A 17,663-nucleotide genomic window follows, 5' to 3' on the forward strand; every position below is an offset into this window, starting at 1 on the left:
GCTGCCCCTCCCTCGCCCCCCCACACGCTGGGGGATGGGGTGGCGACTGCCAGTAACGTCCGGATGCTGGTGCGGGATCCGACTCGTTGCGGTATAATGTTCTCTGTTAGTTTATCATTAGCGCGGACCCGTAACTGCTCGTGGTTACATCCCAGAACACGGAGAGGATGTGTTGGGGTGTGTGAGGGTGTGCTTGAGTACCAGTGTTCTTATCTAGGAAAGTTTGTACCATCGAGCATCAGCTCCCGGTACCCGCCTTTCCTACTGTAGGACGTTTAGTACAATTATTTACACACAGAGATCACACTAACGTGATGCATCAAATGAAGAAATCCACGAGGGCCCGGACGGGGATTCGAACCTGCGTCCAGGAGCATCCCAGACACTGCACACTTTGGACGCAGACACTTTGGATGCAGGTTCGAATCCTCGTCACGGCCCTTGTGGATTTGTTCACAATTATTTCTTTGTTTTTCCTCTCATGAGGATATTTAAATGCAAGAGTGAAGAGAGCGTCTTCTTGGTTATCCTCTAATTCCTCCTGTTATCTTACTATGATATACACAGCAATTAATTGATACCCCTTGAATATTGTTTTGGGCTGTATACAGTATTTTATTGTTCTTTTCTTCAAACGCCATTAAGTTTAACTCTTTCAGTTAAACCCTACAGATCAGTTTCCTCCATTCTGAGAGGTCTGGCTGCAAACCTCTATACTCTCTCAATAACTTATTTGAACTATTTAAAATAGTGGGCCACCACGCTGGTGCTGCAAATTATAATACTAGTCGGACGTATGTTGATATATAGCGTTCACAAAAAATCTTTATCTAGATTGCTGAAGGATGTCCTGATTTTTGCCAACTTATCTTGAGTTATCTTGAGGTTATCTTGAGATGATTTCGGGGCTTTAGTGTCCCCGCGGCCCGGTCCTCGACCAGGCCTCCACCCCCAGGAAGCAGCCCGTGACAGCTGACTAACTCCCAGGTACCTATTTACTGCTAGGTAACAGGGGCATTCAGGGTGAAAGAAACTTTGCCCATTTGTTTCTGCCTCGTGCGGGAATCGAACCCGCGCCACAGAATTATGAATCCTGCGCGCTATCCACCAGGCTACGAGGCCCCTTAGCATTTAATGCTGATACGTTGTGTGTGTGCAGGTATATGTCTGGTGCTAGTGCTTCCCTCTCATTGTGTACTGTGGCTGTGGCCTCCCTGCTCCTAGCCCCACCTTCATGACCTGGTAGTTATCCAGTGAAATTTGTATTATTGATTTTTACCACATTATGAAATAAATCTTTCCTAGAGGAAGCCACCCAACCACTTGGGCTGGACGGTAGAGCGACGGTCTCGCTTCCTGCAGGTCGGGGTTTAATCCCCGACTGTCTAAGTGGCTAGGCAGTAACCTCCTTCCCCCCACCCCGTCCTCTCCAAAATCCTTATCCTGACCCCTTCCAGATACAATATGGCCTAATGGCTTGGCGCTTTCCCCTGATAGTCCCCTTCCCTTCCTTGAGGAAGCATCACTGTGAGCCAAGTTGGCCTCTGATATGTTGACCGACATTTTTACCCTATGTCTTTAATTAGCTCATATTCCACTTATCTTCGTTTAAATTGAGACTTATCTGTGGTCCTGTGGTTCCGGGTTCGATCCCTGGCGCCGGCGAGAAACATTGGGCAGAGTTTCTTTCACCCTGAATGCCCCTGTTACCTAGCAGGAAATAGGTACCTGGGAGTTAGTCAGCTGCCACGGGCTGCTTCCTGGGGGGTGTGTGTGTGGTGTGGGGGAAAAAAGTAGTTAGTAAACAGTTGATTGACAGTTGAGAGGCGGGCCGAAAGAGCAAAGCTCAACCCCCACAAACACAACTAGGCAAATAGGTGAATACACAACTAGGTGAGAACACAAACACACACAATACGAATCTAACTCCCAGGTCCCTTCTAAGTGAACAGAGGCATTCGGTGAAAAAAAAACTCTGCCCATTTGTTTCTGCCTTGGCCGAAAATTGAACCCGGGCCCTTAGGGCTACGAGCCGTAAGGGTTGTTCACTCAGCCGCGAGGCCCTCAGTGTATGTTTGTATGTACATATATATGTGTGTGTGTTTGTGTGGGTATGTGTGTGTGTGTGTGTGTGTGTGTGTGTGTGTGTGTGTGTGTGTGTGTGTTTGTGTGGGTATGTGTGTGTGTGTGTGTGTGTGTGTGTGTGTGTGTGTGTGTGTGTGTGTGTGTGTGTGTGTGTGTGTGTACTGAGGGAGGGAATTATCAAGGAACGGCGCCAAGCTGATGCGACTATATATCACTGGGAAGGGGTCAGGATAAGGATTACGGATAGGACGGGGAGAAGGAATGGTGCCCAACTACTTGGACGGTCGGGGATTGAACGCTGATCTGCATAAAGCGAAACTGTCGCTCTTCCGTCCACCCCAAGTGGAACACATGTTTCCCCATTAGTCTGGGGGATCATGTGTGTGTACTGGGGGCACATGTGTGTGTGTACTGGGGACACATGTGTGTGTGTACTGGGGACACATGTGTGTGTACTGGGGGCACATGTGTGTGTGTGTACTGGGGACACATGTGTGTGTGTACTGGGGACACATGTGTGTGTGTACTGGGGACACATGTGTGTGTGTACTGGGGACACATGTGTGTGTGTACTGGGGACACATGTGTGTGTACTGGGCGACACATGTGTGTGTACTGGGCGACACATGTGTGTGTACTGGGGACACATGTGTGTGTACTGGGGGACACATGTGTGTACTAGTGACCCATGTGCGTGTGTTTAAGAAAGAGTGTATCTCAAACCAACCCTCCACATCTGTACCACACACACGTCACAACACAACCCTCCGTCACAACATGTTTACCGTATCCACCAAAGTCGAGAGAGAGAGTTAATGACATTTTTGTGTGTGTGTGTGTCTGCACTTGTCGCTCCGTCCATAATATGGTCGTGTGTGTGTGTCTGCACTTGTCGCTCCGTCCATAATATGGTGAAGTGTGTGTGAATATGTGGAGGGCCAAGCTGCTCTACCTCTACCAGGGCTCTTGAGGACCTAGAGAGCAACTGAGGATGACTCCAGGCACTTAGAGGCCTTAGGTCATATGAAGCCTCTGTAGGGGATAGAAAGGTGCAGCATCTTTGATAGTTGGTGAACACCATAAAACCAATTGAGTGTGATGCTTCCGGGGGCTTCTGGGGGCTTACGGGGGCTTCTGGGAGCTTCTGGGGGCTTTTGGAGGCTTCTGGAGGCTTCCGGGGGCTTCTGGGGGCTTCTGTGGGCTTCCGGGGGCTTCGGTGTTGTGTAAAGCCGAGGGACAGAGAGGGCACACCTCCAGCTTCTGCTCACAATTATTGTCCTTTGTCTGTATTCAGAATAAGTAAACACACGGACTCGGGGCCTTTGATGTTGAAGCGATATTATTACAGAATCAGCTCTGTTGTGTGTGTGTGTGTATGTGTGCGTGTGCATGTGTGCGTGTGCGCGTGTGTGTGTGTGTGTACTTACCTAATTGTGCTTGAGGAAGTTGTTCAATAGGAGGAAGCTGTTCAATAGGTGTGAAGATCTGTGAGGTGGTTAACATGGTTACAGTGGGTTCTGGGGTGGGAGTGGAGGTTCAAGGGAAGGGGGGGACAGGTAGGGAATTGGGGTTCAAGGGAAGGGGGGACACGAAGGGTATGGGGGTTCAAGGGAAGGGGGGAAAGATAGGGTATGGGGATAAGGAGGTAGCGGGGACATGGACTATATGGGGTGGGGCGGGGGGGGGGGAGGACGGGATAGGGTGGGTATGGGATGAAGGGGGAGGGGGGACGGGGGGGGGAAGGGGGGAGGAGGACATGGCGGGAATGGGGGAGGAGTGACAGGGTCGGAATGGGGTGATGGGAGGAGGGATGGTTGGGTGAGCATTTGAGTGGGGGCGGGTAGGGTGAGGTGAAGGGAAGGTTTCTATGCAGAGGGGGTGGTGGTGTTGCCCTCCCCTTTGGTGTTGCTGGGATGCTGGTTGTGGGTTCCCCCTCTTGTCTCTGGGACTGTTGTGTTGAGGGCTGTGATTTCCTTGTTTACTCCTCTCTCCCTGCGCACACACACACACACACGTGTGTGTGTGTGTGTGTGTGTGTGTGTGTGTGTGTGTGTGTGTGTGTGTGTGTGTGTGTGCGCGTGTGTGTGTGTGTGCGTGTGTGTGCGTGTTCGTATATTAGTGAAACGTGAATATTTCGCTGAAAACAATGAATATAGGAAGATCTCCAATGCTATATTAATCTAGGGGCTTGTGAGTTAAATAATCCTGAATAATGCCGGAAAAATAGCTCCTATATTTTTCAGGACGAAAATTGCATCTATCGGGATATTAATCCTTTTGAAAATAAGAAGAAGCCAACGCATGACTTTTTCCAAGAATTATCTTTAATAAATGTCAATATATTTAATGCCTGGAACTAATTAGATAAATTTCTAGAGTGGCGAGTTTTCACATAAGTAATCTGCAATTCGGATTGAAAAGGGAATTGAATTGCTGGGAAAAGTCGAGGAAGTTTTTAAAAGTATTGAAAATTTATGTTTGTAAAAAGGTTACAAGACAATACGGAAAAATGAACAGAATTTTAGTGCATTCGATAGTTACGCAAATGGAACAGACAGATGCCAAGTACATCCACCAGCATCAAGCACATCCACAAGCATCAAGTACATCCACCAGCATCAAGTACATCCACCAGCATCAAGTACATCCACCAGCATCAAGTACATCCACCAGCATCAAGTACATCCACCAGCATCAAACACTAGGGGCTGGGCGCCACGTGTCCCAGCCCCGAGTGCTGGGGCTCCCTCCTGGGCACCACGTGTCCCAGCCCCCGAGTACTGGGGCTCCCTCCTGGGCACCATGTGTCCCAGCCCCCGAGTACTGGGGCTCCCTCCTGGGCACCACGTGTCCCAGCCCCGAGTGCTGGGGCTCCCTCCTGGGCGCCACGTGTCCCAGCCCCGAGTGCTGGGGCTCCCTCCTGGGCACCACGTGTCCCAGCCCCCGAGTGCTGGGGCTGCCTCCTGGGCGCCACGCGTCCCATAAAATAAATATTTTATTTTTAAATCATTTCATATTTAAATCCATTTAATGTAGTTTACTCTAACATGTAGATTAGTGAAAGTTTAATCATTGGTGTTTTACAAAATGTAAATCATTTGGCGACCTTGCTCTTTCCTGCTGACTCTGGGAGGGGAAAACTCTCTATTTTAAAATGTTCACAAAGATGGTCACGAAGTTCAGTAATGAGCTCAGTAAGTTCACCACCAAGAGGTGGTGAACTTACCTAAGCTAAGCTAGGTCAGCTAAGATCTGACTTAGCTTCAGGTCTCGTCCTGAACCGAGACGTTTGCCGACAAACACCTAAAAATGTTGTCACCTTAATGTTGTGAATGCTGGTTTACGATAAACATAGGTCGTCATTATTAATTTTTAACGAGTCAGGAAATGGTATTTGGGAATTAATTTTAAATTCATAAGTAAATCCGTTAAAGGTTATTTTTTTAATTTTTAATAAAAGTTATTTTTTAATTTTAAATAAAAGTTATTTTTTTAATTTTAAATAAAAGTTATATTATTTATATTTTGCCCTAAACTATGTAAGGCAAATAGAATTCACACTTTATTAAATGGTGCTTTCAATCTCTGTTCTGATTACAAATAATATGATGCTGAAATTACCTTTTTACAACAGTTCTTCAAATGAAAAGCTTTTCTAAGTATTTTCAAAGCAACATTTTAAGAAAATTCTTAAATGTTAAATTCTTAGTTGTTGTTAAAATAGGTCCAAGCCCTGAGTGTTGCTCTAAAATATACTCATTATATACAAATGTTTCATGTCGTATTGCAAGCTATAATATTAGAACCAAAAATCGTAACATTCTGAGACATTCGTATCCACAAATTATCATTCAGTTTGTCTTTAATCATATTAGTGTAAATTATTTACAACTCCCTCTGGTGATGTTTACATTATTAAAAGCTCGACTTGCATTATTCGACACGGGAAATATCTCACGTTACCCACGTCACAGGGGCGCGTGACAGTTGGGTGGACAGCGCTTCGGACTCGTAGTCCAGAGGTTCCGGATTCGATCCCCGGTGGAGGCGGAGACAAATGGGCAAAATGTTTCTTTCACCCCTGATACCCCTGTTACCTAGCAGTAAATAGGTACCTGGGCGTTAGACAGCTGCTACTGGCTGCTTCCTGGGGGGGTGTAACAAAAAGGAGGCAAGGTCGAGGACCGGGCCGCGGGGACGCTGAGCCCCGAAATCATCTCAAGATAACTCTGAACACTCTTACATGACAACATGAATATCGCTCACCTTACTGATGAGTTCCTTTGGCAAGTTGACACCACTGTAATACGTCCACTGTAATACGTCCGCTGTAATACGTCCACTGTAATACGTCCGCTGTAATACGTGTCACTCAGAGGCCAGTAGCCACACACTCACAGTGACCTCACGCTACTGACGACCGGCCCCGTTATGCTGGACCTTAACCACTTGCCAGGTGTTTACCTCGCAACATTTAGACACCGAGTTGAACAACCCTGAATCCTTCACTCAATGGTTGTTAGCGCTTTTTATGTATTATTTTCTATTTTGTATATATATTTTGGGGGGCTTTTTATTTGTTATTTATTTTTATTTTGAATTTTATTGTCTTAAGTGATAATGGCTTTTACAATTCATTGACGATTTTATCGATGGATCTTAGCTAATTTTTATTGTGTAATTGTGTTCGGCTTTTCAGCCTTGATGGAAAATAATAACCGAAGCTGTATATATTATAAATGTATATATATATACATATATATGTACATATATGTGTACAAAATCGCATGTTGAATATAGATAAAAAATCAGTGTATTCCTATATCTTGTTCTAAATGTTTTCTTAGACTGTAAGACTGCTCCTCCGCACCCACCCTCACACCTTGCTCAAGCGCCCGATAATTCCTCGGAGTATTTTGTTTGCTCGCCGGGATGGGGGGAGGGAGGGGGGGGCGGTACTCATCATTACAGGTGATTGGGAAATACACAACATTTTGTAACACTAGGAGAAGGTAAGGTAATTATCGGGAGTAAGTGCTAAGCCATTATGACTATGTACCACAAGGATGGGATAAGGGGATAAGATGAAGGCAAGGAACGCTGCTTAGACACCTTAACTATTGAGGATCGAACGGCAACCTGCCAGAAGTCAGATCGTGCCTGTACCGACTCAACACCAGAGCAGCTTCAGGTATTTCAAGCGGGCTCTCCAGTGATTATTGTTTTGAAAAGCATTGTTTATGTCAAGAAGGAATTTACAGAATACAAACAATGTACCAATCTAATTTATTTGTAAAACTCGATTCCCCACAGTCCTTACACAGTGGGAGTCCCCACAGTCCTTACACAGTGGGAGTCCCCACAGTCCTTACACAGTGGGAGTCCCCACAGTCTTTACACAGTGGGAGTCCCACAGTCTTTACACAGTGGGAGTCCCCACAGTCTTTACACAGTGGGAGTCCCCACAGTCTTTACACAGTGGGAGTCCCCACAGTCTTTACACAGTGGGAGTCCCCCACAGTCTTTACACAGTGGGAGTCCCCCACAGTCTTTACACAGTGGGAGTCCCCACAGTCTTTATACAGTGGGAGTCCCCACAGTCCTTACACAGTGGGAGTCCCCACAGTCTTTACACAGTGGGAGTCCCCCACAGTCTTTACACAGTGGGAGTCCCCCACAGTCTTTACAGAGTTGGGGGGCTAATGTGTATGGCAAGTAACATGTCTAGTGAGTAAAATATTGGGGGCATGTTTGACCATGCATACAACACAAAACTCTACGGCAGACGGAGATGAGGTTGTGCTCGACAGGCTCCTCCTCGACTCCTGTCCTCCAGCACCCACCGGCGGCCGTCGGCGGGAGCATCTCGAGCCTCTTACTTGAAGAGCTCCTCCTTAGAAGAAGTCATGTTAAACCTTAAGTGAGTGTGAGTGACACATTCACCCGTGATTCCACCCCCCAAGTGTCAGCCAGTGATGATTCCACCCCCCAAGTGTCAGTCAGTGATGATTCCACCCCCCAAGTGTCAGTCAGTGATGATTCCACCCCCCAAGTGTCAGTCAGTGATGATTCCACCCCCCAAGTGTCAGTCAGTGATGATTCCACCCCCCAAGTGTCAGTCAGTGATGATTCCACCCCCCAAGTGTCAGTCAGTGATGATTCCACCCCCCAAGTGTCAGTCAGTGATGATTCCACCCCCCAAGTGTCAGTCAGTGATGATTCCACCCCCCAAGTGTCAGTCAGTGATGATTCCACCCCCCAAGTGTCAGCCAGTGATGATTCCACCCTCCAAGTGTCAGCCAGTGATGATTCCACCCCCCCAAGTGTCAGTCAGTGATGATTCCACCCCCCAAGTGTCAGCCAGTGATGATTCCACCCCCCCAAGTGTCAGTCAGTGATGATTCCACCCCCCAAGTGTCAGCCAGTGATGATTCCACCCCCCCAAGTGTCAGTCAGTGATGATTCCACCCCCCCCAAGTGTCAGTCAGTGATGATTCCACCCCCCCCCCCAAGTGTCAGTCAGTGATGATTCCACCCCCCCCCCAAGTGTCAGTCAGTGATGATTCCACCCCCCCCAAGTGTCAGTCAGTGATGATTCCACCCCCCCAAGTGTCAGTCAGTGATGATTCCACCCCCCCAAGTGTCAGTCAGTGATGATTCCACCCCCCCAAGTGTCAGTCAGTGATGATTCCACCCCCCCCCAAGTGTCAGTCAGTGATGATTCCACCCCTCCAAGTGTCAGTCAGTGATGATTCCACCCCCCCAATGTCAGTCAGTGATGATTCCACCCCTCCAAGTGTCAGCCAGTGATGATTCCACCCCCCCCCAAGTGTCAGTCAGTGATGATTCCACCCCCCCCAAGTGTCAGTCAGTGATGATTCCACCCCCCCAATGTCAGTCAGTGATGATTCCACCCCCCAAGTGTCAGTCAGTGATGATTCCACCCCCCAAGTGTCAGTCAGTGATGATTCCACCCCCCCCAATGTCAGTCAGTGATGATTCCACCCCCCAATGTCAGTCAGTGATGATTCCACCCCTCCAAGTGTCAGTCAGTGATGATTCCACCCCCCAAGTGTCAGTCAGTGATGATTCCACCCCCCAAGTGTCAGCCAGTGATGATTCCGCCACCAGTGTCAGCCAGTGATGATTCCACCCCCCAAGTGTCAGCCAGTGATGATTCCGCCACCAGTGTCAGCCAGTGATGATTCCACCCCCCAAGTGTCAGCCAGTGATGATTCCGCCACCAGTGTCAGTCAGTGATGATTCCACCCCCCCAATGTCAGCCAGTGATGATTTCACCCCCCAATGTCAGCCAGTGATGATTCCACCCCCCCAATGTCAGCCAGTGATGATTTCACCCCCCAATGTCAGCCAGTGATGATTCCACCCCCCCAAGTGTCAGTCAGTGATGATTCCACCCCTCCAAGTGTCAGTCAGTGATGATTCCACCCCCCCAATGTCAGCCAGTGATGATTTCACCCCCCAATGTCAGCCAGTGATGATTCCACCCCCCAATGTCAGCCAGTGATGATTCCACCCCCCCCCCAATGTCAGTCAGTGATGATTTTACCCCCAGTGTTAGCCAGTGATGATTCCACCCCCCAATGTCAGCCAGTGATGATTCCACCACCAACGTCAGCCAGCAGCCCTCTGAGGGCAGCAGCTGCGTCAGAACCTGTCGAGCAGACGGCCTCTATCGTTGTCGTAGGGAACATAAACACAGCTACCATCACAAAACTCAAATCTTCGTTCTTCCCCTTTTAATATCACGTCTCCCAGAAGTGTGACAGGTTCGCCCTGGTTCTCCCGTATGCGCTGAATGAATTGTTTATAGCATTCAAAAACCTCAAATATTTCTTTGGTATATACAAAACTCTTACCTACTGAAAATTCATACAAAATAGATTATTCTGTACAGTGATAGTTGATATATAAAGGATGAGCTGCTACTGAAGAAGGTTCTTCCTGGTAATTTAAGTACTGCACGCTCCTAGGTCACTTTCTCTCTCCCTATATATATACACGTTTCATCTTCCACTCACAAAAAGATGCTTATTAGTGATTTAGAGTTTTTCATCTTTGGCGTCAATGCTGTACAAATGTGTAACTCTTATTCTAACCTTACAAACCCTGTGTATCACAACTCCCGAATTCAGTGCGTAAGTTAAACTTTTCAAAGAGACTTGGATGATGCCTCAACATCAGTAAACCAAATGAGCTGATGCGTCAGGTCAGTGGTGGAGCACTCACTCCCCTCCTGGAGTCTGCACATGCGTCTCTCATGGCATTTATAAGAGTTTGTAATAGGACACAGAGCACGGGAAGGGTAGGGGGCATACGTTATTGGGTTTGGTCTGTTAGGCTCACACCTGAGTACCCTGAGGCTGTTGCTTATCAGTGTAGGCCTCATCAGGGGAGTATAGAACACGTGTTCCAGGCGATTCTGGATGCTCACACCAAGTACTCATGTTCACTGTCTCCTGATCATGGTCGCCCCAGCCCTCAGGTGGGGGTGGCTCAGGGTCCAGTGGTCTATAATTCTCTGGTAAGGAGTTATCATAGACTCGACCACCTTGCTCGGCATAGCAGCACTGGCTCCCGCCCCCACACGACGAAAGGAGGTTGTCGAAGCTGCATCCATCTCCCCCTATTCGGCCTCCTGGTTCTGCCTGGAAGTCCGGGTGCGGCGGTGGCGGGCAGAACTCGCACGAACCATTGTTAACCACGTTGAACTTCTCAGGTGAGAGGCCGTAGGCCTGTGGGTAGCGGCCATCTGGAGGGTGGAATTGGGGGTCATGACTGTCGAGGCGGTACTCCTCAGGATATTTCTGGTCATGCATAAGGTCTGTTCGGCCAGCCATACTGTGGCGATTACGTCTGACAGTAGCATATAGAGGGATGTCTTCTGAAGGGAGAGGGTTGTAACTAGATGACAGGCCTGCTCCTGCTCCACATCCTTCCTTCCAAGTGCCGCTGTCTTCACGAGGCAGGCCATAGTCTATCGGGAAGCCATCTCTATCATAAAAGCGAGAACCTTGGTTAATGTCCTCCGGAGGGGGGATCTCTGTGAGGGGATAAGGGTTAGCCACCTCCACATCCCTTCGTCGTGGGAGAGTCGCGTATGGGTTGCTTCGACTCGTCCGACATTCATGTTCCCCTTGAGACTGCAGGATGTCATATGCCGGGTCGTAACCATCTTCGTATTCCTCCATGATGTCATCAAGCTTCCTTGTGGTTCTCGTACCACATGCATCTACTTCCTCCACTCCTAAAATGCTGACTCTTTTCTTACCCGACTTCCCCCGCTCCTCAGCAGCATCAGATATCAGATCCGGGTTGGTCTGCTGAGCCCCCGTTGGTTCTGAACGATAAGGTGACGTGTCAATCACAGATATTGGCGGAGGCTCTGATGAGATGCCATTTACCTTAGGCGCAGGTGTTCCCATTTGAATGTATTTTGGCATATTATTGGTAGAAGGTGCAGGTGCTTCTTTGGTTCTGCCATTGCCTGAGGAACTGGGCGACCCCATGACCTTCTCCTGGGCTGCTGACCGCCGTCGGCAGCAGCGGAAGATAAGCACGCACAACAGGATGAATACAAGCACTACTAAAGACACCAGAGCTACACCAATGTATAGAATGTGATCCATGACAAAATTTTCAGGCTCTCTCTCAACTACCGGTTGGCTGATCCGAAGTGTGAAGTTAGAGATGACCAAGCCGGCCTGGTTTTCTGCTAGACACTGGAACACTCCTGCATGGGCGTCCGTCACCCATTCAATCCGAAGATGACTCACTCTCTCTTCGCTTGGTCCGCTCTCTTCAAAGATATAAAATGAGGAACTTTCGTCATACACAAAAGAACTGTTTTCTAATGATTGTTCATTAAATCTCCAGTATATACGAGCACTAGGTTCTGCAGTAACGTGACACTCGAAAGAAACATTCTTGCCCTCCAAAACGTCGAGGAAAAGCGAAGTTGGTCTTACCTCTGGAGGACAAGCAAAGTCATCTGGATGGACAGTCTTAATGACCTGACGCTCAAGACGCAGAGGCGTAGAACACTTTGGCTCGATTGAAGATGGCACGTTATACTTGACCAGCCATGTCCGGAGCTCCTGAAGGTGACAGTCACAGTTCCAGGGATTGTTGTGTAGGTCGATACCATGGAGAGACTTAGGAAGCATCATCTTATGTGGCACAGACTTGAGTTGATTTGAATCCAATTTAAGCCACTCCAGCTGATCCAGGCCCTGAAAGGCCCTAGCCTCCAGCGTTTGAATGAGACACGAGGTCATTTCCAAAGTGGTGAGGTACTTGAGCCCCCTGAACGCTCCGTTTTTAATCTTGGTGATGGGATTGTTGGACATCTGAAGGCGCATGAGACCCGGAAGGTGCTCCAGGGCTGCTGCAGGCACCAGGGTCAGCTCATTGTTGCTCAGGTCCAGCTCCACGAGGTTGGTCAGTCCTCGGAAGGCAGCATCGTCCAGCTGAACCAACTTGCACCGGGACACGTAGATCCGCTGCAGGTTGGTCAGCCCCATCACCTGCAACACACACAACAACACTGTCAATAACAGGAGCAACACAGAGTCAAAACAAGTAGCAGATGGAAAAGAAAGAATTGGATAAGACGAGGACACTTAAAAAGAGGAGAGAAAACTGATCTGCTCTTTGCATAGTTCTGTAGGGATTACTTATACATGACCTAGAAGATGCAATTGCACCGTAAGACATAATCCCCCAGTAGTTACAACAGATCAATTCATTGCGTGGAAAATCTCATCTATTCCCAATTCATCGTATGGCTAACCTCACGTGATCCCAATTAATTATATGAATGGCCTCATCAGAATCTCATTCATCGTATGAGTGACCTCATCTCATTCCAATTCATCACAGGGATGACCTTACCTGACCACAATTCATCACATGAGTGACCTCACCTGATCAAAATTCATCACTGTTAGTTAACATAATAAGCTTTACTATACCTGACACAGCCTTACCAGGGAGCTTTTCTATACCTGACACAGCCTTACCAGGGAGCTTTACTATACCTGACACAACCATACTAGTGAGCTTTACTATACCTGACACAACCTTACTAGTGAGCTTTACTATACCTGAAACAACCTTATAGGAGGAAGGTCCACCAATAGTTAAAATGAGCTGAATAAAACGTGCTGATCTTGACAAAATATGCTAATACACGAATAGAAATAGAGCACCGATGTATCGGACAGTCTTTGAAGTTTTGATATCAGTGATACATCGACTAATTTTGTCAGTGTCGGTATCTGTGGCTTCTGCCAATATCAGCACAATCGATAACGGTGAGTCGAACAATTTTTTGCAATATCAGTATCAGTAGTATCAGCCAATTTTTTGCAGTGTTGAGATAATGGTATTAGCCACTTTTTGCAGTATCAACGAATCACATATTTTTTACACTCTCAGTATACGTGGTATTAGTCTATTTTTTGTAATGTTGTTATTAACAAAAAAATTATTCAGCTGACGTCCAGCTCCTGTTAGGAGGAGTCGTGATCTATTTAATGTTGACATCAATAGGGAGTATTAGCAATTTCGGGTTTTATAGCAACAATATCTTTTTTACAGAATTGTCGTATCAATTAGTCTTTATCAGAGCATCAGTATAAAGAATCGGAGTCTTTTTCATTGAGCTGGAATATTGATATCTGGTAAAACATTTATATTTGGTATCAGTGGTGGGCTCATATGTGTCCACTTCTTATACAAAATACATAATGTAGTGTCACTGATATGTGACTTGATCCTCTGATCCATGGCTCCTGTACACGTGTTTTTCGTAGTACTTGCTTATAATATTATTTCTGGTCCCTCTCTCTCAATATCCTTCCATCCCTACCTCTGATCTTCCCTCCATCTCTCTCTCTCTCTCTCCCTCCCTACCTCACTCCTCCCCGTCATTAATGCCATTGCATTAATTCCTTGACCACTGTGATAGTTCACTCCCCAATCTCTCTCCTTCCTCTACTCGCCACTGGCTCTCTCTCTCTGTCTCTCTGTCTCTCTGTCTCTCTGTCTCTCTGTCTCTGTCTCTCTCTCTCTCTCTCTCTGTGCACCCTGGGAGCACAGAGAGGCCCCCCTTCACAGTAATGGTGACAGCGTCACCATCGGCCGCTGCGCCTTCACAATTACACCACGAAGAAGGAATATGGACCACACGGGGAGCAAGGCTGATGGAAGAAGAGATTACCAGTTGATGGTTCTCTTGAACTGTTGGAGATAGCAATTCGCATGTGCGGCTTGGGAGCATTTTAAGTTTTCCCGGTGGGTATAATGTTTATGCTTGTGTGGATAAGTATACGGGATGTTCTTGGGAGCGCAGCTGGGATTGTGTGGTAATTGCAGGCGGATGTGGCACTGGTATGTATTAGTGATTATGTGCATGGCTAGCCGGCCCATTACACCGGAGAGAGGTTTATAGCACACACACACACACACACACACCTGGGGGGCCTGGTAGCCTGGTGGATAGCGCGCAGGACTCGTAATTCTGTGCCGCGGGTTCGATTCCCGCACCAGGCAGAAACAAATGGGCAAAGTTTCTTTCGCCCTGAATGCCCCTGTTACCTAGCAGTAAATAGGTACCTGGGAGTTAGTCAGCGGTCACGGGGTGCTTCCTGGTGTATTCACCTAGTTGTGTTTTGCGGGGGCTGAGCTCTGCTCTTTCGGCCCGCCTCTCAACTGTCAGTCAACTGTTTAGTAACTACTATTTTTTCCCCCACACCACACACACCCCAGGAAGCAGCCCGTGACAGCTGACTAACTCCAATGTACCTATTTACTGCTAGGTAACAGAGGCATTCAAGGTGAAAGAAACTTTGCCCATTTGTTTCTGCCTGGTGTGGGAATTGAACTCGCGCCGCAGAATTACAAGTCCTGTGCGCTATCCACCAGGCTACCAGGCCCCCCAGGTGTGTGTGTGTGTGTGTGTGTGTGTGTGTGTGTGTGTGTGTGTGTGTGTGTGTGTGTGTGTGTGTGTGTGTGTGTGTGTGTGTATGCGTGTGTGTGAAAAAAATAATTAGTAGTAGTTAGTAACAGTTGATTGACAGTTGAGAGGCGGGCCGAAAGAGCAGAGCTCAACCCCCGCAAGCACCACTAGGTGAATACAACTAGGTGAGTACACATACACAGAGACCAGCAGGTGTGAGAACCTATAGGGGGGGGGGGAGAAGGGGGCAGGGGGGGACATAACAGTAACCATTATAATAAAAGTAATATCCAGAAATAGCCACACAACACACCCACTCCCAGCTCTGCTTCCCCCCTACCACAGCTGTGCCCTCAGCCTACCACAGCTGTACTTCCACCCTACCACAGCTGTGCTCCCAGCCTACCACAGCTCTGCTTCCACCCTACCACAGCTCTGCTTCCACCCTACCACAGCTGTGCTCCCAGCCTACCTCAGCTGTCCTCCCAGCCTACCACAGCTGTGCTCCCAGCCTACCTCAGCTGTCCTCCCAGCCTACCACAGCTCTGCTTCCACCCTACCACAGCTGTGCTCCCACCCTACCACAGCTGTGCTTCCACCCTACCACAGCTGTGCTCCCAGCCTACCTCAGCTGTCCTCCCAGCCTACCACAGCTCTGCTTCCACCCTACCACAGCTGTGCTCCCACCCTACCACAGCTGTGCTTCCACCCTACCACAGCTGTGCTCCCAGCCTTACACACATCTTACAATCAGGAAATCAAGAGGGGAAATCCTCTTATATATGAGCCGCAGTTGGAGCACCGTGTCGAGATCCCACTACCGGATCAAACGCCGCTATTCAGCAGAGCGGTGAGGAATTTAATCCCCTCCCACCTCTCGCCTTGATACCAACAAAGCGTTTGTTAAGGTGGGAGCTGGCCTGCTGTGACTGGCAGCTGACCTGCTGTGGTTGGGAGCTGGCCTGCTGTGCTGGTAGCTGGCCTGCTGTGGTGGGATCTGGCCTGCTGCGTGTGGGAGCTGGCCAGGAAGACTGGCTTGTTCCAGGAAGACTGTGCCTTATTCTAGGAAAGACTGTGCCTTATTCCAGAGAGCTTCTCATATATTGTATGTCGCTATTGACTTGAGATACATTATCAGTTTTCACAGAGTTATAACCACCTCCTGGTACTTGAAGGGGTAGAGATGTTACCTCCTCCTGGTACTTGAAGAGGTAGAGATGTTACCTCCTCCTAGTACTTGAAGGGGGAGACATAGATAGTGGTCTGTCTGTGTCAGGTCTGGTGGCGTCCCTCTGGGTGGCCATCAGGTCGATCAACCGCCTTACTTCTTAATTCGGCAGGGTTAGGTTAGGCTAGGGCTGGGTTAGGTTAGGCTAGAGGGCTGGGTTAGGTTAGGCGGGGCTAGGTTAGGCTTGGGAGCTGGGTTAGGCAAGGGTGGCTGGGTTGAGTTAGGGGGCTGTGTTCCATACACTGTTACAGATCAGGAGGACTGACTGGGCACGGGGCGATACACACACAAAGATATCTAAGGCAATATGATGGAAGACCCGGAGTGTACTCACCTAGTTGTACTTGCGGGGGTTGAGCTTCGGCTCCTTGGTCCCCCATTTCTCAACTGTCGCTTAACTGGTGTACACGTTACGGAGCCTTTTGAGCTCATATCTACATATGAAGCTGTGAATGGAGTCTGCATAGTTTTCTCAACGAAGCAACTATTCATTGCATAGTTTCTATACATAACCAGACGAGAGAGGGATCTTGGTGAACAACACCAAATAATTTACAAATAAAGGAATATTTGAAGATAAGACATAGCTGAAGTACTTCACTTTAAACACTCATTGACTTGTCAACGGGAGAGTCATACAAAGATACACCCATATATCTGGACACCCAGGAGAGAACTGGCAGTTGCTATCACACCTTCTTGGCCGACCAGTAAGAATGTCGACCCTATTACTCACACCCACACTCACACACACTTTCAGTAACCCACACCTACAGTCCACTACACCTACAGTCAACTACACCTACAGTAACCCACACCTACAGTCACCCACACCTACAGTCACCCACACCTACAGTCACCCACACCTACACTCACCCAGACCTACACTTACCCACACCTACACACACTTACAGTCCCCCACACCTACACTCACCCACACCTACAGTCACCCACACCTACACTCTCCCACTCCTACAGTCACCCACACCTACAGTAACCCAAACCTACAGTCACCCACACCAACAGTCACCCACACCTACACTCAACCACACCTACACTCACCCACACCTACAGTCACCCACACCTACACTCACCCACACCTACAGTCACCCACACCTACACTCTCCCACTCCTACAGTCACCCACACCTACAGTAACCCAAACCTACAGTCACCCACACCAACAGTCACCCACACTTGCACCCAACCACACCAATACACTCACCTTGAACTTCTCGTGTGAGAGTATGACCAGAGAGTTGCCAGTGATGTCGAGGACCTGCGTGCCGTGGTCTATGCCGGGAGGTATGGTGTTGAGACCCTTGTTGACACACTCCACCGTCTGCTTCCCTCCCTACAACACCAGACC

The 17,663-nt window shown here is 48.4% G+C and overlaps 1 protein-coding gene and 1 long non-coding RNA gene across 5 annotated transcripts in view; both read right to left on the reverse strand.

Annotated features, from left to right (window-relative positions):
* LOC138356055 (uncharacterized) overlaps positions 1–6,490 on the reverse strand; it is an 80,040-nt gene extending 73,550 nt beyond the window's left edge. The window contains exon 1 of one of the 2 annotated variants that reach the window (XR_011224122.1): positions 6,352–6,490. This is a non-coding gene — a long non-coding RNA (uncharacterized lncRNA). The remainder of the gene's footprint in view (positions 1–6,351) is intronic. The other variant, XR_011224123.1, reaches the window with a different exon arrangement.
* Positions 6,491–9,633: 3,143 nt separating this feature from the next.
* LOC123775301 (leucine-rich repeat-containing protein 24) overlaps positions 9,634–17,663 on the reverse strand; it is a 202,959-nt gene continuing 194,929 nt past the window's right edge. For all 3 annotated transcript variants that reach the window (XM_069311627.1, XM_069311626.1, XM_069311628.1), the window contains 2 exons: positions 17,520–17,648; positions 9,634–12,632 (listed from right to left, as the gene is read on the reverse strand). In XM_069311627.1, the coding sequence (XP_069167728.1) occupies positions 10,449–12,632; positions 17,520–17,648 (2,313 nt within the window). In that variant the 3' untranslated portion in view covers positions 9,634–10,448. The remainder of the gene's footprint in view (positions 12,633–17,519; positions 17,649–17,663) is intronic.

The sequence above is a fragment of the Procambarus clarkii genome, chromosome 70, assembly GCF_040958095.1.
Source record: "Procambarus clarkii isolate CNS0578487 chromosome 70, FALCON_Pclarkii_2.0, whole genome shotgun sequence".
Lineage (NCBI taxonomy): Eukaryota > Metazoa > Arthropoda > Malacostraca > Decapoda > Cambaridae > Procambarus > Procambarus clarkii.